This window comes from Myodes glareolus, chromosome 20, assembly GCF_982192425.1.
Source record: "Myodes glareolus chromosome 20, mMyoGla1.1, whole genome shotgun sequence".
NCBI classification, from domain to species: Eukaryota; Metazoa; Chordata; class Mammalia; order Rodentia; family Cricetidae; genus Myodes; species Myodes glareolus.
The window spans coordinates 46013026-46039353 of NC_142045.1; the positions used below are offsets into that span (position 1 = coordinate 46013026).

Genomic DNA, 26328 nt, shown 5'->3' on the forward strand with positions numbered 1-26328 from the left:
ATGTCACAATTCTCTAATAGTATGCTTTCCTAAATCTACGTAAAATACAGATGAATAACTGCTAAAATTTATGTAATACTTGGATTTGTATCAGGCAACTTAAATGTTTCTATACCTGGTATTCCAGCTTTGCTAGCAGAGGTCTTTGTCCCACTCTGAGGAGCATTACCACCAGGGGACAAGATCTCTGCAGGGTATGTAGTCCCCAAAGTGTCTAGTTCTCCTCGGTTTGAAGAAAAAACCAAGTCCAGGGATGGCAGCTTCAGCATGCACTCTACTCTTGATACTGGCAAACAACTAAATTTGATCTGTGAAGGCTAAAGAATAAAAAGCAAGAGAGAAAAAAAGATTTCTAGGAACTGCATGGTCAAAACAATTTCATATTGGATTCTAAAAGTTACATGTAATTTCCATTTAAACATTCATATACACCAAATGTATTATGTTTAATCATCTGATATTTAAAAGCAATTTAATCTAATGTCACAACTTACAAAAAAGAAGGATGGCACATAAACCAAAATGCATTAACAAAATGGTACAATCTTTATGAAGCTAAACATTCTAGACATAGAGTTTATTCTAATGCCTGGCTCTTGGGGCTATGGGGAAGGAGGATTACTGTGAGTTCAAGGTCAACCTAGTACCTGCCAGCCTGGGCTACTGAGTTGAGATCTTGTCTAGAACAAGCTAAGAAGATTCACTGACATTTGGATAATTCAGCACCTTAAACATATTTATGCTCATAGTATTTTTGCTAATAATCCAATCTTTTAAAGGAACTAATCTTTAAAATTAATTATTTTAAAAATTAAAAACACTGTTGTGTTAGTAATAAAGGTTTTTACAAACCTTCAAGTACTTAGTATATTTTTTCAGAATTAACAAAACTCCAAAGTATCAGACTAGAGATCTTTTGGCAAACAGTCACTGTAGAGAACCCTGCAACAGATGACACTAGCGCTTTTCTTATTCTTACAGATTCATTTTAAAAATTTAACTGAACCTGAAGAGTGGACACAAACATCTTTCTAATCCTCTTTAACAAATGGATAAAACCAAAGGATGATATGTATTCCTAAAGGTATATTGATAAGATTGCATTAAAGAATAAAACTACATAACAGTTTCACAAACTCCATAAAAGGCATTATTGTATCTTAATTTCATTGCAAATCTGCCCAGAAAGAAACATAATGGTGAGAGCTAAGAATACAACACTAGTAAAGAAATAAAATGCTTTCAAAAGGTTTAAAACTTTATTTAATAGAAGATTGAGATTAAGAAATGGAAAACTCTTAACTATGAAACTGCTCTGAATAGTAAACACATACATACAGTTTTAAATACACTTCTCAGGAATTATCAACATTGTATCAAACGTTTGTAAAGCTATGACTCAGAAAAAATCTGAACGGAAATAATGTAGACATTTCAAATACAATATTGTCTTTATGAAGAAATAACACACATCACCTGAACTCGAACATAAACCACAACATCTACAGGGAAGGAAGAGTAAGCAGACGTTGAAGATGACACTAGGGATGTTGTTGATTCTTCCATAGGATCTGGGATTTCAAAATGTCCCATATCTTCATCTTGTGAACTGACTGCTGTTAAAATATTTAGTTTCAAGTTTTATAACATATCAAGAGCAAATCATTAGAAGATCTCTCTCTCTAACTAGTATCAACATCAGAAAGTTGCTTTTAAGTCTGTCCATTTACATATTCTTGCCTACTCAAATCTCATGTTCATTTCCCAAATTAAATTCTTCCACATCACAAACTATACACAGAAAACAGCACCTATGTCTTGCCTACAAAGAAAGTCCAGTGCAAGAAATACATCAATCATTAATGTTGTCACTATTTAGCAGTACCCTTGAAGAGAAATCAAAAAGCTTGGTTCTTCACTTGCAAAAAAAGAGTGAGATGACCTCTCTGGTTCTTCTCCAGTTCTGTAACTTGTCTTATAATGGAATATACAACAACATTTAATAGCACTGAGAAATTCTAATAAGATCTAAAATCAGAACGTATATGAGAATACTTACCTGTATAATTCCTTTCAATTGGTGTAATTGGGATAGTTTCCAGAGCCTTCTCCAGAAAGTCCAATAGACAAGGGCTAATAACCATTTCTTCTGGTAATGACTGAAGTGCTACCCAAGCATAGAGCTTGGCTGTTTTTACTCCTCCACTGCCTTTTCCTTTGGCTAGAAAGTTGATAAATATGATGTACATCGAATGAAATTCAATAAAATGTCCCAACAAAACATGGCAAGTTAATGAGAAATTAGAATTGTATGACAGCTTAATTAAGTGAAGTATTTTACCTAAGACTACATAAGAAAACAATAAAAACAGGCTGATAGAAATGATACATTGTTAGGCTACAAGTATCATTAATGATTTATATATAATACTATGTTTATTCTTAGTTATGGCAGGCTACAGATTATGTTCCAAATTTTCAATTTTATACTTTTGCTAAGTTTTTGGCTGATGTTAGTCCATCTGTTCACTTAAAAAGATAGCAAAGCTTGACTAATATGATTTAGTGGAAAGTGGAAGTAAACTATCACAGCTTTTGGATTTTTTTACGCTTAGTATATACACACTGAGAATACATAGGATGCCATGTCACATTCATAAAATCTAGTATTTCTGCTTCATAAAATGCATAAAAATATCTAACAAAGTCTTAGTTAACTTTGTCTTTAATACCCAATTTAAACATTAGTTGTATAAATATTAAAAATGCCCCAAATCTGTAAGCCCTAACTTTCTCCATTTTATAAAATGGAATTCCAGCATCTACCTCATTGTAAATGGATCTAGTTATGATTTGTCAATTGAAAAGTGGTTAGCACTAGACATTACTATCATGATTCTTTACTGAGTATTTTAAAGGGTTGATATATCATGTGAAATTTTCAAATGAAACTTCTTTAATGATTTTTGCCAGTTCTAACAGTCCCTATGTTAGAAATTCTACCATACATACATACATACACACACACATGTGTAAAGTATCATTTATGTGCTATGGTAGCCATTTCCAAGATGGCTGCCAAGGAACTCTAGTTCTCATCCACAATGGTCTGCACAACCAGTAAGAAACTAAATATTGTACTCTGTGACATTTAAAGCTATTAAGAATTGCAGGTTCAGTCAGCTCTTCTTTTGATCATTCTGCTCAAAGGTTGTGAACTGCAATGTCATAAAAATACTCCCATCCCAGTTGAGATGCCCACATGTGATGTCCCAGTCAGTCAGTCAGTCAGTCAGTCACATGACTAGGACAGGATGGAAAATCTTCCTAGTTTAGTCAAGTATTCATGTGGCCTAGCCAGCATCTTGACTTTAACGTCATCAAAGACTGTAAGCTGAGATTTATCAAGGCAAATTCCTCTTTTTTTTTTTTTTAAAAAAAAATCAAGAAGGCACTATGATTAAGTTTATATGTTTTGGGTAATCCGCTGTGTTAGAACAGAAAATTAATAACTGCAAGTATTGCAGTATACTCATATATGTGTACATTTGATTCCTAGTGACCACGTGAACTACCCTTGGCAAATACACACTGTTCTAAAGTGTGGTTTGTTTACTAAGCTTGTTCTCATGTAATAAAAATTCAAGAAAGAGTCTGAAGTAGTTGTTTCTACAGATGTTCCCACAGGTGGATTTCATACAGTCATTACTGACAAGGCTATGTCCTTTCTTAAACAAAAGAATTGAAAAGTCTAAACAGAGCAAGGAGAATAACTAAAACTTAAGAAAAGCATGACAGTGCAGTCTCAAATACCTGAGGGAAGAGGTGGGGGTTGGGGAGGAAGTAAGGTGTTAGTCTTGCTCTGGACAGTGCAAGGTAAAGGAGGAGAAGAAGGAGATGCTGCGTTATCTTTCATACCATACAACTTGGACTCTTTGGAGAGTGTTCTAGGCAAGGAAGATCCTCTGGAGGCATTAGGTGATTCAGTCTTTAATGTCTTAGAATTGTAATGCAACTGTATTAAGAAAATTCAAAATAAAAATTTGCTAGACGAGGAAACAGCGTGAAATACATTATTTAAATTAAAGAGATCAATCTAGATCATGTTTAAAGTTCTTTTGAGCTTAACAGTCTAAAAGTCAATAATTTTAGAAATTAAAAACATTATCATTTAATAAAGTTACAGTACGCAAACCTACTATTAATATCAGTATCACTTCTTTCTACCAAACTTTCATAGGAAAAGATGTATGAGCAAAATGGTGAGCCACAATTTAGATAATCTCATATTCAGACTATGGCTACATTACGTTTTTAATAAAACATTTTGTTTTTTAATAAAACAAGCAAAAGACAATATATTATAGAAAATAAACACTGCTACTAATGGTCTAGTCTCTTATTCCAGACAATCAGGTTTTTACCTTTACGTCCACTCCAGGAATATAAAACACTGTTGTTTCTAAGTCACTGGGCTTTGTCTGTAGAGAGGATGGCACTTTCTTGCCCGTCATTAAATGAGTGGTAGAAGCATAATTAGTTTGAAATTTTTTCTTTTTTGAAGGAGAATCTTGATCTAAACTCCTAGAACTTCGATCATAACTCCTACAGTTAAAAAAAAAAAAGGGAGGGGTGTTATTTTTTTAAAAAAACTTTCTTTTCTTTTGTTTCAAAACAAGCTTCTATTTACATAGTAAATAAAAAGTAGTAATTAAAAAATTTGAAAAAGGAAAGATCAGAACTTTTAGTTAGATTAGTTAATGTTTTAGAGAAGTGATAATGTTTTATGTTTTAATGCTAGCTATATGTATGTATGTATGTATGATTAATTTGTGACAGGGTCATGGTAAGACTAGGCATTCTCCTGCCTCCACCTTACAAATGCTGAAATTACAAGTGTGCACAGTCATATACAGTTGCCTTTATTCTTTGCTAAGTTTACAACTGTATCACTTAAACATAATGGGATGAACCAAATGCAGCTAAACATTAACAGTCTTTTATGGTTCAATTAAAACAGCCTACCAGTTATTCTTTAGCCACCATTACTATAAGATACTGTAATTGTCTAAAGTGTTTTTTATCCTCTTATTTTGTAAAATTTTCATTTGATAGACTGTTAAAATCTTTTATTTCAGATATATAAAGAAATAAAGGGAATGGAGTGGAGAATCTTTATTGACTATTTCAGCAGCTGTTAGCATTCTTCCATTCCTACATTTCTACCTTCTCACTCTCTAGTAACTATTACTTTATTTTCATAACTAATTATTTGACGAGGAAAGAAGAAAATTCAAGGAAAGAGCTGATGAAATGGCTCAGTCAGTAAAGTATTTTGAACAGCAACCATGAGAACCTGAGTTTAAGCCTCATAGCCCAGAAAATAAATAATGGTGACACACACTCATAATCCTAGTGCTATGTAGTTACAGATAGGAAGATCTTTTGGGCTCTCTGCTCAGTCACTGTAGCCTACTTGGTGAGCTGTTGCCAGGTAGGTTAAAGACCCTGCTTAAAACACAGAGTGGAAGGTATCAGAGGATCAATACCTCAGTCTGCTTCCAACCTCCACACACAAAAGCACATCATAATCCACACATGAATACACACACACACACACACACACACACACACACACACACACACAATACAATCTAATACCAAATCTGTTTATATCATCATTTAGTTAATGATAGAAACAAGTGGTAATCTTGCAGTTATATACTGAATATTTCTATTTAGTCAGGTCCTATTTGCATAACTGCTTTCAGTCTTTTCTTATTTGTTTGTAAACATCAAAATTCTTAATCAAGAGTCCTGCATTAATTATTCTTTAAAACAAAAATGTATTCAATACAAAGGCAAGAAAAAAAATTCAGGCTTGTTGAAAGACTTCCAAAGAATTCTTCAATTATATATGTGTGTAAGTGTGTGGTATGTGCTACTGGGAATTAAATCCTGTACTCAGACAATAGGTACACTCTACCACTGGGTTAAAATCCTCAGTCTAAAGGTCTATTTTAATTAAAATATTTACCAATCTCTAAATTACATAGTCACTTTTAACTGCATACATACTATTATTAAATAAATACACATTTAGAACAAATATGTATTTGTTCTAAAGAATTGTATGTTATACAAATCTATAACTGTGACCAGTTTCTTTTAAATTAAATGTATAGTTTTGAATAGGGGAAAGTTTGTGATAATTCATGGTATATGAACAGTGTTTCTAGCTAATGAATTCCATGGAGCTTTTCCAGCTAGTCTCTTACCTTCTTAAACTTATATCATCATGCTCCTGCAAAAGAGTGGTCGGGTGGAGGACACATTTCCCACTGTCAATTTCTACCCGTATATCAAGTTCAAAGTCAATATTTCTCTCAGTAGCTGTGCCACTAAGACTTCGGTTGACTGGTGTTGTAGGCCAGCGTTCAGTAAGAAGTTGATGAACAGCAGCAAAGCCTGTGGCTTTCTTACGAGAGGTATGTCTGCAGAAAACAAGGAAGCATTCCTTATAGCAAACTGAAGTCTTCCTAATGAGCTATTTTCCAGTGTAATGTGAGTAATAGTATGCAGAGAAATTTTATTATTTTAGAAAATAATAGAAATTATTCAACTAGTTAACACTAACTGAAGCTTTTTCGCAAGTTTAATGGAGCCACAGTTATGGCCTGACCATTATCTGCTAGTGGATGCTAGGAGATGAAGGCACAGGCATAAACACAACCATTAATGAACGTGAACACCAGTGTACGAACTATACTCTCTGGAAGAGGTCTCATTTCTACAAACTGCAAAATCTAAATGCTGGCTTCATGTTTTTATTTAAAGGCAGAAGAATAGGGAAAGGAAGAGAAGAAAAATGAAAAGGTCTTCGATATGTGAAGGAACTGAACACCACACACAACGGTGATGACACTGATCCTGATGTTGCTCCACAAATTCATTCAAGCTGCTATCACAGCACTCAGGAGGCTGTCAGACTGACTACACAGCAGGAACTGATCCCTAAGAAGAAAAAGTAAAACAAAACAACCCCCAAAACACTCCAACTAGACTAAAGACTTAAATATAAGACCTATTATGGTAAAACTCCTTGGAGGAAACAAAGGAAAAATTTCTATGACACTGATCTTGACAATGATTTCACTGATACCACAATTTTAAAAGCACAAAAAAATAAAAGAAAAAACAGACAAAATTCTATCAAGCCAAGTAAGTGCTGTGTCTCCAGAGCAAAGGAAATAATCAGCAGAGTAAAATGCAGCATATGAATTAAGACAAGATGTTAATTTAATTTCTAAATTACATAAGAAACTCATAGAGCTAAACAGAAAAAAGGAAAAAACCCAAAACCCAATTATAAAAAGAACTTATAGCCAGACTAATCCTAGCACTTGGGAGGCTGAGACAGGTGGAGTTCAAGGACAGCCTGGTCTACAGAGTGAGTTCCAGGACGGCCAGGGCTGACACACAGAGAAACCCTGTGTATCAGGCTTTTTCTTTTGGGCCACCAACCAGCTCTCAAATGATAGAGGCTTTTCTTTAGTTCTGAATGTTCAGCCCAGCTTAGGCACATTTCTGGCTAGGTCTTTTAAGTTAAAGTAACCTGTTTCTCTTTATCTACCTTTTGCCTCAGGGCTTATTACCTTTCTTACTTCTATATATCTTATTTTCACTGCTTCTCTATGGCTGGCTGGCTAGCATCTGCCTGGCTTCTTGCCCAGGGTGTGTCCTTCATCTATTCCTTCTCCTTTTCTCATTCCTTACTCTCTTCCAAAGATTTCTCCTCCCATTTATTTTCTCTGTCTACCAGCCCCACCTATCCTTTTTCCTGCCTAGCTATTGGCCATTCAGCTCTGTATTAGACCAATCAGGTGCCTTAGGTAAGAAAGGTGAAACAAATACAAATACATATTATTACATAATTAAACAAAACAAATGCAGCATAAATAAGTTTACACAGTTAAAAGTAGTATTCTGCAGCATAAACAAATGCAACACATATTTGCCCAGTTAAAATAATATTCCACACCAACCCTGTCTCAAAAAGCAAAAAAGAAAACAGAGCTTACAGTTTAAATAGACAGTTCCTCAAGAAGGCTTTAGAGGTAGGTGGTTTTAAAGGCCCTTCTAGCTCCTTATGAGGACACATTCTCAGTAAGACTTCATACATATATACCTTTTATTTCATTGACACTATCTCATCTCATTTCTTCCAAGAATGACTGGAAATCCTTATCCACTGCTACATACTTACCTTTACTATTTATTATTTTTCTCAACTATATGTTACTTTTCTCAATTATATGTTTCTTTTTATTTTTATTAAGCCCAGGAGAAATATTGTTTTTTTCTTTATTAAACTTATAACCATATCTCTATCTCCATTTTACTGGCAGGTATTATCATGGAGAAATAATTTAAATAAATTCATTTAAATTTTGAGGAAAATACTACCATATAAAGTTAAGTAACATTAGAAAATTATGGATATAAATTTTAGAATTACGCAAAATTTAATACTTTTTAAATTTGTTGTTAAGACTTTATATTTTTGAGACAAAGTCAAATATAGCCCAGGTTGGAGTAGGGTTTGTTATGTAATCTAAGAGGATCTTAACTCCTGAGTCCACTGCTGGGATTACAGGTATGTGACATCATGCTTGGCTTGTTAAATATTAGGCTAGATAAAATGCCTTAGGCTTATGTCGAGATTTTGATACCATCTACAGATCTTAAAATAAAAAGCTACTCACGAGGGCTTCCTATAAATATAGAATCTTTCCCTCTCACGGTCTTCATCTTTCTCATCCTTTTCAGAGTCTTCGCTGGTAGAAGACAGACTGTCATCCCGTCGGCCATCTTCGGATTGGAAAGGGACATTTGGTGAAAAGCTTCCTGTGGTTTTGGGAGAGCTGAACACCGAGCATGATCCTTCACTGTTTGATGAGTAATGCGATGGACCTTCAATAGTTACTGACAAAAGATCCAGTTCTGTCTCCTCTGGAAACTGATTATAAAAATTGTAAATACAAATCAGACTTTTTTCAAACTCTCTCTCAATTAAAAATATGAAAGATCTAAGTGTAAACATTTAGACTCTCTGAGTTGAATTTCCTCATTGTGAACTGAAAGGAAGGTCTGGCTCAGGGACATATATGAAATGGCAGGCACACCAAAGAAGGAGAAAGGACGACCACAGAGTCACCACTGACACCTGAAAGTCACAGCGTCATTTTACTTTAGAGGAACATAAAAGATCACACTTTAATCAGTTCACACAAAGCAGAAGCAGATTATGAGGAAAGAAAAAAATCGACCATAAATCAGAATGGAAGAACAGCCCATGATGAGCACAGAGACTGTGAGTGCAGACATTTTCTAAGGAGCTTCTGTGGACAAATCTCTAAAATGAAACCTTCATGGATTGATGGAAGATATGTAAATATTTGAATAATAAAGCATGTATCAACTACTCAAACCTAGCAATGCTGTATTTTAAGTAAATAACTTGTTAAAATACTGTACCTCTAGTTTGGGATTTTACTGGAGGCCACACTTTTAAAGTGTCCAAACGCCAGCAAAACTTGCTCTGAGCTGATTTCAGTTTTCCAACTAATGCTGCTTCAGTGCCATCTAAACCTGATTAGTCCCAATAAAGTGCAACTAGCAAGGTAATGTAATTTATTATTAAAAACTAGATGTTACTGTAAGATTCATACAAAAATCAAAACAGTAAACATTTGTAGAAATCAGGTGTTCTCCACTTAAAAAAATAAAGGTGTTATTGAATAAATAAATAGATAATTTTAGGACATCTTTCAATAAAGTTGATAAATTTCTGTAGGGTATTACCTCTTTGTTTGATACTTATTTTATATAAAATTATACCTTCATAATCTATTATCTAATTTATAACTTCCAAGTCTAATATTTAATCTCATGTTATCTAACTTAAGGTTTTTTATATAAGTGGGGTATATTATTATTTAAAAATAGGACCTAAATTACCTTCAGTTATTTTTACAGTTAATTGTGTGTGCTGGAGGTGGGGTGGGGTAGGGTGGGTGGCAGCACACACGTGTCAGAGTAAAGTCTTTGTCAAACTTATTTATCAATCATTTTTTTTAAAAAAAACCAATATTAAGCAGGATGGTGGGGGCACACACTTTTAATTACAGCACATGGGAGCCAGAGGCAGGCGAATCTGGGAGTTTGAGGCCAATCTGGTCTATAAGGCAAGCTTCAGGTAAACCAGGAATACATAAGAAACCCTATCTTGAAAAAACAAACAAAACGAAACAAAACAGTGTGAAAAGTATTTTCTTTTATGGGTATATGTATGTGTCTAAGCACATGGATATGCACCACATGTGTGCAAAGAATAAAGAGGTCAGAAGAGGACATCAGATTTTCTGGAACTGGGGTTATAGGTGGTTGTGAGACACCATGTGGGTGCTGGGAACTGAACCCAGGTCTTCTAAAAGAGTAGAAAGTGCTCTTAACTGCTAAGTTATGAGTCCAGACCTTGTATTACATTCTAATTGCTTTGAGATCAAATACAATATAATTATGGAATGCATGTTGAGACTCAAGTCAGAAAAAAATAAAGACAAGGAAACATATTTGGAGTGATTGCCAATTTTCTTTTGTAAAACTGAAATCTGAAAGAAAAATTCTAGGCAAGATTAAATGTCTGGTGTTGTACATGGGATAATGTGTGTGTGTACAGATGTAAATAACATTAGTGATTAGTTTAATGACACATTCAGAAAAAAATTTGGCTTAAAATGTTAAGTATTATGTAGCACATTTTCACAATGTTCTGAATACAGTGACAATTTTTTAAATGAATCTTTTTATTTTTTTAATATTTTGGTTCTAGGAATCAAAATCAGGGTTTTATGCATGACGGCAACTATTCTACTAGTGAATAATATCTCTTGTCCTGTTTTTGTTTAGAGACAGGGTCTCACTAAGTTGCTCAGGCTGAGAACAGAAGCAACAATACATGACTGTATTCTGAACATTTGGAAGCAGAGGCAGAAGGATCAGGAGTTCAAGGCCATCTTCAGTGACACAGAGAGCTTAAAGTCAGTGTAGGCTAGATGAAACCCTGCCTCAAAAACTGAAACAAAAGTCAGTCATTCATGCTGGGTTTGTACTTCCTGTCCTTCTGCCCCAGCTTGTCAAGGAGCTGAAATTACAGGCATGTGTTGTCACACTTGGCTCTGAATGTAACACTTAATAAATACTAGTGCATCACAGTGACTTAAAAGAATTGATAGTCAATGATCAACCAATTTGCTATTTGGAGTTAGATTTGACTTGAATTTGAAGCACTTAACAAAGATTGCTGATTTTAAAATGACCCACTTTGTAGTAAAATGCAAGGAAAAAAGATTGATTTCAGGATTAACAAATTGATAGTAATTGATTCAGTAAACTTCGGCTTTAGAGCTTAAAACCTGGTTCAGCTGATATAATAATCTGATTAAAGTTTATTAATTTGAAGGTCAGGTAAAATTAAACTACAAGTAAATGTAAAACCAAAATGGGGTATTATGAAATACATATAACAAAAAGAATTCCAACAATCTTAATTCTTTACATAAAGTATTTCTGAAGCTTCAGCTTAGCTTGAAAAGACATTTTGAAAGCAAATTTTCAGGGCATTAATTAGTTTTAAAGTAAAATTTTATGCTGTTTTTATAAGTACCTGAAAGTACCCTTCCCCTGGAGAGCTGGGCTGTGGTGAACTTCCCCACACTGTGTTTTTCAACTTAATTAAAATAATAAGAAAAGAAAAGAAAACTCATGAAAAATAAAGACAATATAAACAAATATTCCCCAAATAAACATTTTCACATAAATTTTGAAGTGCTATAGTGTATAGCTCTGAAGTTGGCATTTCTTCTAGTGTCTACTATTTATAAATTATGAACTTAATACATAAATGAGTATGTATTTCACATTAATAACTGTGTAAAAGACACAAATTATTTAGCGTAGATCTTCACTAAGAAAACTGCTCAACAAAACAACCCCATGTAAAAGCAAGCAGCTATGGGGTTTTTACTCTATACACACTTGGTCATCTGCAGTGTAGGTGTTACAGGCAGAGTCTGCTTGCTGGTGGTGCAGATACTTCACCTATGACAACTTTCACTTTCACCATGGGCAACAATTTCTATTTTTAAACTTATTTTTAAATTTCATTTCATTTTTTAAACTACTAAGCAACACAAATTTCTAACAAGTACTGTCTCTCTTACTGTATCCTGGATGTTAAAAGTTACTCTGGGTCCAGGAGATGCCGCATCCACACGGATTTCTGGAAGTTCATCAGTTTCTCCTATTCGAGAACTATAAGTAAAACATAGTTATAAAACAAGCATAAATATATAACACAAATATAAAACACTAATAGTCTCATTTAAAAACCCATGACTTTACAGAAGTCTTACTAATGACATTAACATTCTACGTCTAAATATTGACCTTATCAGATGATTTAATTTTTGGAATCCCATACATTAGCCTAGAACAAGTGAAAAAGCCTCGATGTTTCTTTCAACTAACTTTACATTGTCTAAAACTAAATCACATAAAAAGGATTTATGTTTATTTTTATTTTATGGAGACAGGGTCTCCTATGTCCCACGCTAGCCTAAAAACCACTGTGTAGCTGAGAGAAAATGCTCTTGAACTTTTGATCCTCCTTGCCTGTCTGAAGAGCTACCATTATAGGCATGAACCACTCAATTTATGTGGTACTAGGAACTGAACCCAGGGCTTCATATATGTTTGGCAAGCACTCTACAACCCACTTCAGAAATATACATCTTATTTTTATAGTGCTGACTTAATACTAAAATGTGTTTTTAATGTGTACAATCATCTTTCCTAAATTGACTATTTAGAAAGCAACTACCAGTATGTAAATTTTATTTTCTTTGGATTATTTGTAAGCTTATGCATAAATCATATCTAAATAAGTTTGTTTTACTAAAATTTTGTTACTGCATTGCAGAATAAACACAGTGAAGTTTTCCTCAAACAAATGATGTATGATATTAATTACTAATAAAGGTGATTTTTTTATTATTATCCAGCTGGAACACAGTAAAAAAAAAGTACTGAATCTTAGTTGGTTAGAAGCCAGTAATTTTATAATTTGTCTTACTAGTGGAAATATGTATTACCTTGCTCTTTCCATTCTCTTAAGAGGTGGTCTTCCGGAGGCTGAAATGCTCTTTGATCGGCTATAACTTGGTTTGTAACCTAAACCCCACTTATCCTTGAGGGAAGCAGCCTAATAAAATGATAGAGAAAAGAAAAAGTGATTCAAGGCAATTATATGAAAATGTGGTATTTCACTTCAGGAGACTTAGCTGACATCTGGCACAAATGTTAAGTACCACAGCAATCAGCTATCCTGATGTCATGACGTCCTTTAGGAGGATGAGACAATGGCAAGAAGAGCTACTGGCTAACTCAACAGCAAAGGAAAAGATTGAGGAAGGGAAGCAGAGGACAGAAACAAAGTGAGAATAAAGGAAATAATTAGAAGAAAAGAAGGGAAAAAGAAAATGAGCAAAGATCCCAGGGAAAAGCTAGGTGTGTGTTGAAAAGAGACCACTTTATCATTTCAAGGACCATTCAAACTGCACCCCTGCTGCAGATCTCTACTTCACTGTAACAGAGGAAAGAGACTGGGACACTGAAATGTGCTAAGGTGCTGCATGCTAAAAGGATTCTGATACAGCTGAATATTCATGAAATCGTACAGATCAAAGGGGAAATGCTGAGTGAGATAAGTATTAAGACAGTAGATGAAATTTCAATGGTATCTTTAATAATTCTATCAAGTTTTATTTTCAGCAAACCAGATAAACTACCTTAGAAACAAAACAGATGTATTATTTTACTTAGTGTATGGCTTTCAGTATACTTTAAAATATATAATTATGTACTGCTATTATCGAAGTCTATTACTCTCAGAGAATATCAATGGATAAATTAAAATGCATTTAATCTTTAAATAATTTAGAGTAGAACTTGAGAAAAGTTCTCTGGCAGTTAAAAGTGACTGAGAGATCACCTACAATCTCCCCCCCCCCCATCCCTACCCTTCTTTTGGAGCTGTTTTTATTTTATTTTTATATTTCCGGTTTCTAGTTCCATGAAAATATGACCATACAGAAAGTAATAATCCTTCCTGAGCTGTAAGAGAAGGGCAAAATGCTGCACCAAGGATTTGGAAAAGCAGGTAAATACATAAATGGGAGTTTCAGCTGATAAGAACAGAATTCACAAGAAGAGAATGTCTTAAGGGCAGTGCCGGGAAATCTAAGGCTCAGTACAAACAATTCTGATAGTTAAAGATGCTCCCTGGTAACAAGGTACTCCTGCAACACAGTGAGATCTTCCTCAGGAGTTTGACAAGATTCCTTCAATAAATACCAGCGGAAGGAGCTCTTCAAGTTTTCAGCAAAGGGAAGAGGAAAAAAACTATTTTGAAAATCACCAGAGTATAGTTGTACTGAGTATGACCAAATTTTCATATGTGCAAGTCTCTTATTTAAAATGGGTTAGTACTTGTATATAAACTACTCGAGAATTCTTGTATTGTTGAATGCCTAGATTACTTATAACACCTAAGTATGATAAGAAACACAAGATAAACAGTTGCTATAGTATTCTGTTTAGAGAATAACAAGAAAAAACTCAGTACATGTTCAGTATAAAAGCAATTATTTTTTATAAATATTTTTGATCTGTGACTGAGCGAGTTCAGGAATGTGGAACCGACAAATACAAAGTGGCAACTGCAAATTTCTACTGAGGCCTGTCCTTAGTATAAACTACTAAGAACCCACACTGACCTGGGTGACATTATCACAGTATACCATGAAAAGAAAAGTGAGATACTGAGGTCTAATCAGCAATACCCATATTGTCTCATCAAAAGAGGAAGGGTGACAAAGGGACAAATGTTTATGAAGTTCACAGATCTAATCACAAGACACTGTAGCACTGCAGCCCTGGAAGAAGTTTTACAGCAGCTCCTTTCACCTAGGACACAGCATCTAGCTATCAAGAAAGAAAATTACAAAACATACTAAAGGCAAAATGGCGTAAGATCTGAAGAAAAAAGTCAGAAGCAAATATGACAAGAGTCTATCAGATTAGGATACTAAAAGCAGTTTTAATTAATGTGTTATGGCCCTCATGGATAAAAGACAAAGACTGCAAGAATGGACATTATAACCAGAGATGGAAATTCTAGTAATAAACAAAAACCAAAACAAAACAGTAGATATAAATATACTTACTATCTAAAATGAAAAGAATATTTGATGAGCTTATTAAATATCCTAATCTGATAGACTCAGTTAAAACTATAAAAGACAAAACTACAAAAAAACCTCAAAAAACAAAAACCAGAAGACAAATGTATAACAGAGAGCAAAAGCAATAGGAAACAGAGGAAAAAAGTGGATGTTTAATCCAGTGTTATCACTAATCATTTTGAATATCAATGGTTTAAACTATGCAAGACAAAACAGAATCATAAAGTGAAACAGATGATTTCACCATCATGGTTGGAGATCTTTTATCAGAAATGGACAGACCCAGTGCACACAGAAAATCCATATGTATATAATTAAACTCATCAGTATATCCATTTTATATACACACACATATATATATATGTATATATATATATATAAAATCAACATCTACAGAAGACTTCATTTTTTTAATAGCACACACAAAATCTTTTTAAGTCAACATGGAACATTCACCAAGACAGTAAACATTCTAGGCCATAACATCTGCCTTAACAAATTTAAAGGACTGAAACTATATAATGATTGCTTTCAGACTCCAATATAACTTAACAAGACAGTATATGTGTCTTACCTGAAAATAAAAATGCATCAAGACTAAATAACACACTTAGCATGGGTCAAAGAAGTAATCAAAACAATTTTTAAATTATTTTGAATTAGAGGCAGATAAAAATAAAAATAAAGATTTCTGATAGGAAGTAAAAGGAGGGCTCAACTGAAAATTTACAGAACTAAATGGGTATTTTAGAAAAGAAGATAGATCTATAATTAGCTGTCTAGATTTACATGAAAGAAAAGTTAAACAGGAAAAACATGCAATAATAAATATTTCAGCAGAAGACAATGAAACAAAGAGGAAATCAATAAGCAGATGTCAACCAAAGAAATGTAGTTCAATCAGTGAGCCTCTAGAGGCTTAAAAGGCAGAACTCACTAACATCAGAAATGAAGCAAAGTACATAATTACAGATCTTAAGAACACTGAAAGTCAAAAATACTCGGAATATGGTAATAAATCTGGATGAAATTGACTTTTTCTTTGAAAGATATAGTTGCCAAAATATACACAAGAAGAAAAAAGTTCTGAATAGACCTATATTTACATGCAAATGAGTACAGTGGCAAATTACACTGTATGTTTAAGGAAGGTCATTTCCTATAGCACTCAATGGGGCCACTATTACCACAATATCAAATCTAAAAGGACATTGTAAGAAAGGAAAATTATGAACTGGTATCTTTTGTAGCAGACCAAACCAAATCCAAATAATTACACAAATTACAACTAAGTAGAATTATCCTAGGTATTCACAGGTGATTCAACACTAAAAATTCAATTAATATAATCCACTATATGATCAAGCTAAACAAGAAAAATAATGTGATTATATTAATGGATACAGAAAAGGTATTTGACAAAATCCAATAGCCCCTAACATTAAAACCTAAGTAAACTAGGATTAAGGCCAGAGGTCAATGTTGGGTGTCTTCTGACTTCTTGAGGCAGGTCCCTTAGGAGAGTTAATACTTACCAACTGGGTCAACTGGCTGGCAAGCAAGTCTCCACCTGCCCAGAGGCTGGGGTAAATTCAGGAGCACAATGCCATACCTGGTTTTTTAAGTGGGTTGCAGGGACCTGAACTCAGGTGTTCATGCTTATGTAGCAAATTCATTTTATCCACTAAACCATCTCCCCAGCCCCTAGAGGAGTATTTTTAATCGGGTAATTAAAAAAATATAGAAAACTGTAGAGTTAATATATTAAGTAGTCCAAAACTCCAAACCTGCCCACTAAAACAAAAACAAGACAAGAAGTTCCCTCTGAATCTAGACTACCCCCCAAAGGCAAGTGTTGCCAGGCTTTGTTCCCAGCCCACAACAGAACGAGGAGGCAGTTGAGACGAAGGAAGGGGAAGCAGAGCTGCAAAGTCAGATAACTGTGAGCTTGACGTGGATATTGAGACCCTTCTGTGGCTGTTTTTGCTGTTCTTCCACCCTCCATGATCCCCCCACCCCAATCTGTATCTCTCTTTCTCTTTCACTGTTTCCTAGCTACCATGAAATGAACATGTCTCTGCTATACCTTTCTGTCATGATACCACCATCAACACCAATCAACAGGTTCAAGTGACATAGACTGAAACCAAAATCAGTCTTTCCTTCTTGTCTGTTGATTATCTCAAGTATTTTATCAGAGTAAAAAAAGTCAGTTAACACATTCCCTCTCACCACTACTTTTCAACACTGTCCTACAAGAAATACAGATTAGGAAGGAAGAAATAAAGTTCCCTCTCCCTGCTCACAAATGTGACACAAATGGTCTATGTAGGAAATATAGAATTGATAAAAATTGTTCTGGAACGCATAAACAAGTATATCAAGATTATAGTAAAATTAAGTATATAAAAGCCAATTTGCTTTCCTAAATACCTGCAACGAGCAAAGAGAATGTGAAATTTGAAACACAGTGTCACTTATACTTGCCCAACCAAAAGTAAAATATTTAAGTATAAATCTTATGGAATGTGTACAAGAACTATTACATGAAGAAAACTACAAAACTCTGATGAGAGAAATCAAAGAACTTAAAAACTGGAGAGATACTTTAAATTCAGTATTGTCAGGTATAATATCGCTTAAGATCAGAAATGAGAAAGAAGCACATTGTGTTTTTAGGACATTGAAAGTACTGTGCATGCAAGAAAGAATGCCATCTTAGGTTTGTCCCAAACCACAGAATGTACAGCACTAAGCAGGAACTCTCCTGTAAACCAGCAGCCTGGGAATTGTGAACCTGTAGTGCATTGGCTGTAGTTAAGTGCAATACTTTCAAGGAGAATTTTAACAGCGGCTGATAAAATATATGTGTGCAGGAAAATTGAACTTAAAATTGTTCTAAAAATTGTGTTTTATTAAAGATACAGCAGAAAAGAGAGAAATTGTAGCTTAGAGGTAAATATTAAAAAATTGGAAGCAAAGGCATGGAACAAGACTGCACATTTCTGAGAGCATACATTAGAGGGTTCATGAGTCCATGAATGACAGGAACAATACAGTGACTTGGGCCTAACTGCAGAGTTCCGTTGCCCAGTTTTGACACTTGATTCTATCAGCATTGCTGGCTATATGAATTTAATCAAATTACTTGACTTCTCTGTGCCTATTGTGACTTCATAGAACTATTGTGGAGCTTTATAATGTAAAGTGTTTTAAATAGTGTCTGCTATTCAGAAATCAGGTGGTATTATTATCAGCATGAACAAAAACATTTTATCATTGTTAGATTTCAAAAAGGAAGCATCTGAAAACAGTCTTCTAAAACTTTTAAGTATGTACTCACTCGCATACTGGATCTCCGTAACTTTTTACGAACATCTCTTCGGATGTCATTCACAGCCACAGACTCCAGCTGTTGGTAACGCTGAATTTCCTGGTTTATGGTTCCTTCACTTGCACCCAATTTTCTAAAGGAAAACAAAACAAAACAAAATCAAAAAGAAAAAGAAAATCAAAACAAAACAAAGCAAAACAACAACAACAAAACCCCACCAAAATGGAGAGAGGTTATTGTAAAGAAGGAAGAAAGTAAAACTGATTTTCAACTGCTCCCTTCTAGTTCTTCCACTTGTTAGAGAAGCAAAGAACTATGTCTGGATGGGTCAAACACCTGCAACTTTAACACTCATATCTGTAAAATTAAAAAGACCCACTTGTTGTGATGTACACTTGTGAAGATGTATTTGTTGTGATTGGTATAATAAAAAGCTGAATGGTCAATAGCTAGGCAAGAGTTATAGGTGGGATTTCCAGGGGGAGAATGAGGAGGAATTGAGACCAGCGAGAGACACCAGTGGGATTCTAAAGTAGCTGGATATATGGTACAAATCAGAAGTAACCAAGCTGTTAGACAGAATCTAGATTTTAAAAAAATGGGGTAATTAAATTACAAGAGCTAGTTGGGAAGAAGTCTAAACTAAAGCCAAGCTTTCATAATTAATAATAAGTCTCCATGTGGTTATTTGTGAGTTGGTGGCCCAAAGAAAAATCCATCTACACCCACTAACATCTGAGGAAAGGTTTTTATACTCTCTACCCATTGATGTAGCAAAAAGTGATAGCAATCTCATGCAAATCAAACACTGGCTCTGCAGAAAAATGTATATATGATTTTGGAAGACTAATACATTCTGCCTCAAGTTATTTTTATACCTGAGAGTAAAACTCAAAATGATGGAAAATATGAAACATTACATGATAATTTACAGACAAATTCTAAAGTCACACCTTTCATTTTCAAAACTCCTGTATTTGTGAGAAGTCATGATTGAATAATAACAACAAAATCCCCACAGGTATAAGTATTTGAAGATTATGAAAGAGGAGGCATGGCCACCACCTTTGAGAAAATGTAAGCTTCAAAGCTTAGCAAGAAGAATATTTATTCTTGCACAAAAGGTACTTAGTAAAATTACAATACAACACATGTAAAAAAAACAAAAAAGGTTACTGATGCTTACTGCCTTACCTCTACTATTGTTCTAAAGAACTGTTAATATCAGCAGGCAAGATTAAAAACACACACACACTGACTTTGAACTTGTATTTATAAAAGCACAAATCTCAGTTTTTTATTCTGAGATAGTTTTCTCATCAGTACATTTGGAAAAAGCTATTTAACCTTACAACTGCATTGGGAGGTTCACTGTGAGACAACATGTCACACCAGAACAGGTACCCATAAATGCTGATTATTAATTCCTCAAAAAAAAAAACCAACTTCTAGAAACAGGGTTAGCAAACTAACATACACACTCAACTATGCATGTAAATACAAGCAAGTATGGACACACACATGAGTTGTATATACGTGATATAAAGTCAGCCATTTACTTCATAGAAATGAGGAGTTTTGAAGACATAAAACTAGGATTCCAAGCTTCACTTTATTACTCAGAAAATTTACTGTACTTTGTGGAGCACTGCTGACATCACTGATAGACTAAAAGGTTTCTTCATCTTTAGCATCCTATTATTCTATTTTTAGGCAATGCTATATTAAGTTAAAAACCAATGACATACTTAAGATCATCTATGACTTTCGCCTGTTCATTCAGTTCTCTGATGTCCACTAAACGCTTCATAATCTTTCTTCCTCTGGGTTCTCCTGGCTGGCTAGATGATGTTCCTTGTCTTCGATAATCTACAGTTTCCTAAAAAAATAGAACGTATATATGTTAATACCCACTTTCAGTTCATACAGACAATCTATACTACAAAATTAATGCCTCAGATCAAAGAGAGCATGCAAGAATCAAAGTCATCTACAGCAGGTAAGATGATTGCAGTTCTCCACTGATTCAAATCCCCTCATTTCATAAGAAACTCACTGAATTGCTACCTACGTTTCCCCATGAGTGTGCTCTGCATGCTTTCAAATGGGACTGGCTAGACTGAGGGGAGCCCCACATATCTGAATCACACAGATACTCTGCAGGAACAGAATAGCGCTGATTTTGGGGTGCCAGGCCTAGTAGGTGATTTACAAGTCGTTGCCCAAAGGTGAGTTTGTGGCCATCTCCACTTACTGTACTTCCATCTGAACTCTAAATAATAAACAGTATTATTAATTTAAAATTAATTTCAAAGACAAAACTATTTCATGATACAACACATAAATGTATTTAAAATATCTTTACAAATCAAAACCAGAATGAAATCTGAAAGTCACTTTCTTTTTGACTACTAAATAACTTGATACTACAGAATAAGCAGTATAGCTGGAAAAACACATTTTTAAATATATATATGTCACGGTGTAAGCACTTTGCTTTTTAAAAGACTTATTTGTAAAAATCTTTCCTAGGCTATGGCTTACGGACCATAAGACATCAATTTAGCATGTAAAACTCCATGGTTTTAGGATATCTAGAACTCTACAGTCACCACCACACTCTGAGCATCACCTAGAAAAGCTCCTTTTTGTGTAGCAGGTTTTTCCATCCCAGTTCTCAAATCTTATCACCCACCCAGACTGAGGACCCACTGATCTACTTTCTATGTTTAGATTTATCTTACCTGACTTTCAATGTTATATTGGTTAAGGCACATTTCATAATGTCATTATTATGAAATATACAACAGCACTGTAAAATGCAGACCTAGAAACCTCTACCTTCTTCCCTTCCTCCATACATAGCAATCACAACACACAAAATAACACTGAGTTTACCAGGTATCTGTCTCAAGAAAAGCCAGTCTTGAAACTCCTGCACTTACAGTATGGATTGTGGGAGACATAGTATCGACTTCGTCTTCATCTGACAGGTCAGCTATGTTCACTGAATTGAGGTCAGCAATGTCATCTATATCTTCCTCTCCTGTCAGTGTTGTAAGGGTGTTTCCCAGAGCATTAAGCCTTTTGCCAATGTTAGGGTCCATGTGGACATCAATCCCACACATTTTCCACAATACATTGAGAGTCCACGTTCCAGCACTACTACTTTCTGTTTAAATAAAGAAGTGGCATTTTAGAAAAAAGAAATCGTAGGAATAAGAGTATAAGCAATTCTAAACTGTATGATGGTCTTTTACAGCAAGGACTCTCCGAGACACCAGACAGTGAATTGGTTTCCATGTATACAGTGTGAATCTACCTCTTTTGTATAATGGCATGACTCTTTATCTCAAGGACTACACGTTTCCTCTGAGCACAACAGATTTTCCTGTGCATGAGAAAACCATCATCAACTTATCCATCAGCTACAAGTAACTAAATAACTGATCAAAGTAAACATCAAAGCTGTAAAAACAAAAATCTTTCTCTGTACTTAAGAAAAGTTTTGTTGGGAGCTGTGCAGCCTAGTCTCGGATAAGCGTATGGCTACTTTTCCAATGTGTTTCCATGGAGCAAGGAACCTGTGGAAATGGACTCTCACTTGGTAAGGTCCAGTAGTCCATGGGACAGCATAGGAATTTGCAAAATCTGTGCAGGTTCTTTTCTCTTTCATTATATTGGTGATTCTTTGGGTGGTTTTTAGTTTTACTTTGTCAGTCACACATGCAACAGTTGTAATTTTCCATGGAAATTCTATTTTCAAATATTTTCCCCTAAGATTCAACAGAAACCTAATGTTTCTCAAATCTCTAATCTGGAATTACTAACTACAACTCCTAATCCTGGGAGCTTTTCTGACTCAATAGAGACAGGTACATATAAGAAAACAACACTTGGAACACTAACCCTGTCCCACAGTTCTGGACAGGAGAGTAAGGAAAGAGTACACAGAACAGGGAAAAGCCTCAGTAATATACACAGTGCCAACTTTTGAGGGCAAGTTCTCTGGGCACCAATCATATAGAATCAACGATATGATCTGGTATATTCTGATGGGAATAACACAATGTAAAATATGGGATGGGTGAATCCATCTTTACTGGTTGGAGAAGTATGATAGAGTGAGATGGGAAAAGAGCAACTTATCAAAGTCTGCCTTTTACAGAGAGATTGAGACACTGGACCCTCTTGTAGAAAAGGGAATTGTATAAAAATAATGTAATGATTGTTCCATCTCTTTAAGAGACAAGCCACGCCCACTCCCTCCCTCATCCCGAGGCAGGCTGATCTTCAGCTTCAGGCCTGGCCTGAGCTCTCTTTCCTGCCCCACCCACCCTCTTCCTCTTGGAGAGGCAGCTTCACTTCTGCCTCTCTCCCTACTTCTCCCCTTCCCCAGCTTCTGTCTCTCTCTTCTTTCTCCTCTTTCTCTCTCTCTTTCTCTCTCTCCCTCTCCCTTCTCCCTCAATAACCTTCTCCCTCAATAACCCCCTGAATAAATATTTAACCTCACTCTGCATGTCATGCCTATCCATGTCTCTGTCTTTTTTCCGCCCATCACATGTCTCCCTGCCTGGGACCAGCCACTGCTCTGGGACAGACAGCCAGTCTCTGCCTGGGACTGGCTGCTCTCAAGGCCTGCTGCCTGCCACCACATGGCCCACTACCACCGCCAGGGATCCTGCAGCATTTTTAATTTTTCCATAACATTTGGTGCCATGACTCGGATAGGCTCTCCTGCCCCAAACCTCTCTCCCAGGGTTGGGATCCTGAACAAGTTTTTTTGTTTGTTTGTTTGTTTGTTTGTTTTTTTGAGTCAGGGTTTCTCTGTAGCTTTGGAGCCTGTCCTGGAGCTTGTTCTTATAGACCAGGCTGGCCACAAACTCACAGAGACCCGCCTGCCTCTGCCTCCCTCCTGAGTGCTGGGATTAAAGGTGTGCACCACCACTGCCCGGCCTCCTTCAGCAAATCCTACTGGTATGCACCACCACCACATATCTTACAGACATGAAATCATTGTCCAGGTTTGAATATTGTCCTTAAAGCACTGTGCCCATATCTATTACCTTTAACTTTGTAATTGCAAGTAGCTGCCAGCTGATTAAGTGCTGCAAGAACAGGATGTGTCTGACTTGATATTTAGTTAATCCAGCAAAAATGCTGAACTCTGTGTCTAGAATAAAGTTATGCAGGGTAGGAAGGTGTATTTGCGGAACATAAAGGGGAACAATGGGGATTTCATGATCACAATGTATTCTTTAATTTGTGATGTATTTCTTAAAAGTAAAAAATAGAAGCCAATAATAAAGCTGTTTGTGTAACCTAGTAAGAAAAACTCTGTTTAAGTATAAATAAAAACGGCCTGAGCTATTTGGGGCACTTTAGTGCAATCACTTGGTAATCAGAAGCTGACACCCTTCCCAGCCTCAGGACCTGAACCCAAGCTGAGGCTGGGCTCCAGCAAAGGTTGGTCTGTTTTAAATGAGAGAGTGTAAATGAGACCATGAGCTCTTTCCATTCATGCAATGTCATCAATTAAAGCAAAGCAAACAAACAAAAAAGGATCAGAAATAAAAGAGGAAGTGAGAGCAGAACAAAACCCAGAGCTGAACAGGCCCTGGTAACAGATACTGGTTCCCGTTGTTCCCTCCCTTACCTGACACAGCATTCTTAAATTTAAAATCATCTGCAAATATCCTGGGATAAGATCTTGCTTTTTGTTAAGCTAGTTTGAATAAGTTGCTATTACTTACAAACAGACAGTTCTGATAAAGAAATGTGTCCTCTCTCCCAAAGGGAGTGTTTGCTCAGTCTCTAGCTTCCTAGCATTACTGTTGAAAACTGTCCTAACATTTTAGTCCTTTGTTGCTGGGAATAGCAAATACCTCTTGAGATAGCTTATTCAGGTTGAATGCTAAGGCTACAGTTGGAAGAGTGTCAAGGAACAGTGAAAAAAGAAAGGATCACTATAAATATTACTGGCTTTGATTAGTCTATCCCTCTCAGTATCCCAAGGGCCGATCAGTAAATGTCTGCCTTTAGCACAGATCACTTTTATTACATGAGAAATTAATAGTTGACACTGTTAACATTATAGCTGCAACACCCCCATACTCACACTGCTACTGACCAGCTGTTTTCCTATACCTTAGTACCTTGAGGCCTTTCTTTGATGGCATCACCATTTGATTACTTGCTCAAAAATATTTAATAGCCTCCCTATTCATCAACAAATCCAATTCCTGAATTTGGCATTTGAGACTTACCATTTTATTTTTACCTAACTCTGTTTTAAAGCGAAGAGTGAACCTACCAGCTGCAGCTTGTCCTGTAGTCCTTGAACAAACTTCATAGGTGCCATCTGGAACTACACCTGCACAAGAATGACCCCAATACAATTACCAATAAAAACATGCTTGTATTAAACACTGTACCACATGTTGCCTCCCAAACACAATTACCTAAATGTAAACAGGATTTGTAGCTCTGGTATGCTTCATTTCTTCCCCGCAAAAGGAGAACCTTTGGACTCAGCCCTGTTCTACAAAGTATAGCATTTTATTTTATGATTTTAGCAACTTACCTATAGCTTTGGCTTTATTTGTAACATATAGTTATTAGACTCACATACCTGGACACCTCTAGATGGCTCTCTACCAACCTCTAGGATTCTATGATTATGTGTGACATCATGAAAACACAACAGACACACAGACACACACACACACGTTGTTGCTGGTTTTTTGATGACATGCTCTTGCTATGCAGTTTGTCTTGGACTTGAACTCACAATTCACTCTCAGGCTTCCAAGTGCTAGGATTATAGATGAGGCACTAAACCCTGGTGAGAAGATTTTTTAATTACAAAAATTTTATACTTATTTATTATATGTGTACAAGTGTGCAGGAGCAATGACAAGAGTAAGGAGTAGGAGTGAATTTCTACCCTGTGGGTTCAGAGGACTGAATCTTTCTTAGAGGCAAGGGCCTTTTCTGCCTAAGTCACAGGTGCTGCCCCATGTATAAATTTTTGAAGAAGGGAAATCACTGAAAAAGAACTGACAATTTAGAACTAGAATATTAGGTCCGAGATAATCTGTCACTTTTGTCATCTCTTTGAAAAGGAGTATTTTGTGAAAACAAAACAAAAACAAAAACGGCTGATTACTATGATGTCAATTTCATGCTCTTGTATCTAAGCCTGGAAACATATTTTAACTATAAAACGTTACTACTATCTGACTTTAACTTAATACCTTAAATTTAATCAGTGAAGAATATGCTATCTTTGAAATAATCTTGAAACAAAATAAGTTTTTTGTTTTTTTTTTGGTTTTTGTTTTTCGAAACAGGGTTTCTCTGTGGCTTTGGAGCCTGTCCTGGAAATAACTCTTGTAGACTAGGTTGGTCTAGAACTCTGCCTCCTGAGTGCTGGGATTAAAGGCATGCACCACCACTGCCCGGCACAAAATAAGTTGTAAAGAAAGAATTAAAGTCACTTTTAGTAAGCCTTAATGAAAATAAAACCATTTGTGAGAAAGGATCAATTCTTCTTCTTTCCTTTTCCTTCTCCTCTCCCACCCTACCCTCCTTCTTTCTTTTGAGACAGCTCCTCAGGACCTCGTGCTG

General features: G+C 35.4%; 1 protein-coding gene across 10 annotated transcripts in view; it reads right to left on the bottom strand.

Annotated features, from left to right (window-relative positions):
• The window catches only part of Bltp1 (bridge-like lipid transfer protein family member 1), a 182171-nt gene that overhangs the window by 23205 nt on the left and 132638 nt on the right, over window positions 1–26328 (bottom strand). For 4 of the 10 annotated variants that reach the window (XM_085682390.2, XM_085682389.2, XM_085682391.2 and 1 more), the window contains 15 exons: window positions 25013–25072; window positions 21645–21871; window positions 20771–20971; window positions 20448–20578; window positions 18709–18832; window positions 13215–13324; window positions 12285–12375; window positions 11729–11791; window positions 8766–9019; window positions 6279–6494; window positions 4425–4605; window positions 3814–4015; window positions 2060–2221; window positions 1477–1616; window positions 116–317 (listed from right to left, as the gene is read on the bottom strand). In XM_085682390.2, the coding sequence (XP_085538516.2) occupies window positions 116–317; window positions 1477–1616; window positions 2060–2221; window positions 3814–4015; window positions 4425–4605; window positions 6279–6494; window positions 8766–9019; window positions 11729–11791; window positions 12285–12375; window positions 13215–13324; window positions 18709–18832; window positions 20448–20578; window positions 20771–20971; window positions 21645–21871; window positions 25013–25072 (2364 nt within the window). The remainder of the gene's footprint in view (window positions 1–115; window positions 318–1476; window positions 1617–2059; window positions 2222–3813; window positions 4016–4424; window positions 4606–6278; window positions 6495–8765; window positions 9020–11728; window positions 11792–12284; window positions 12376–13214; window positions 13325–18708; window positions 18833–20447; window positions 20579–20770; window positions 20972–21644; window positions 21872–25012; window positions 25073–26328) is intronic. The other 6 variants (XM_085682395.2, XM_085682394.2, XM_085682393.2 and 3 more) reach the window with 5 other exon arrangements.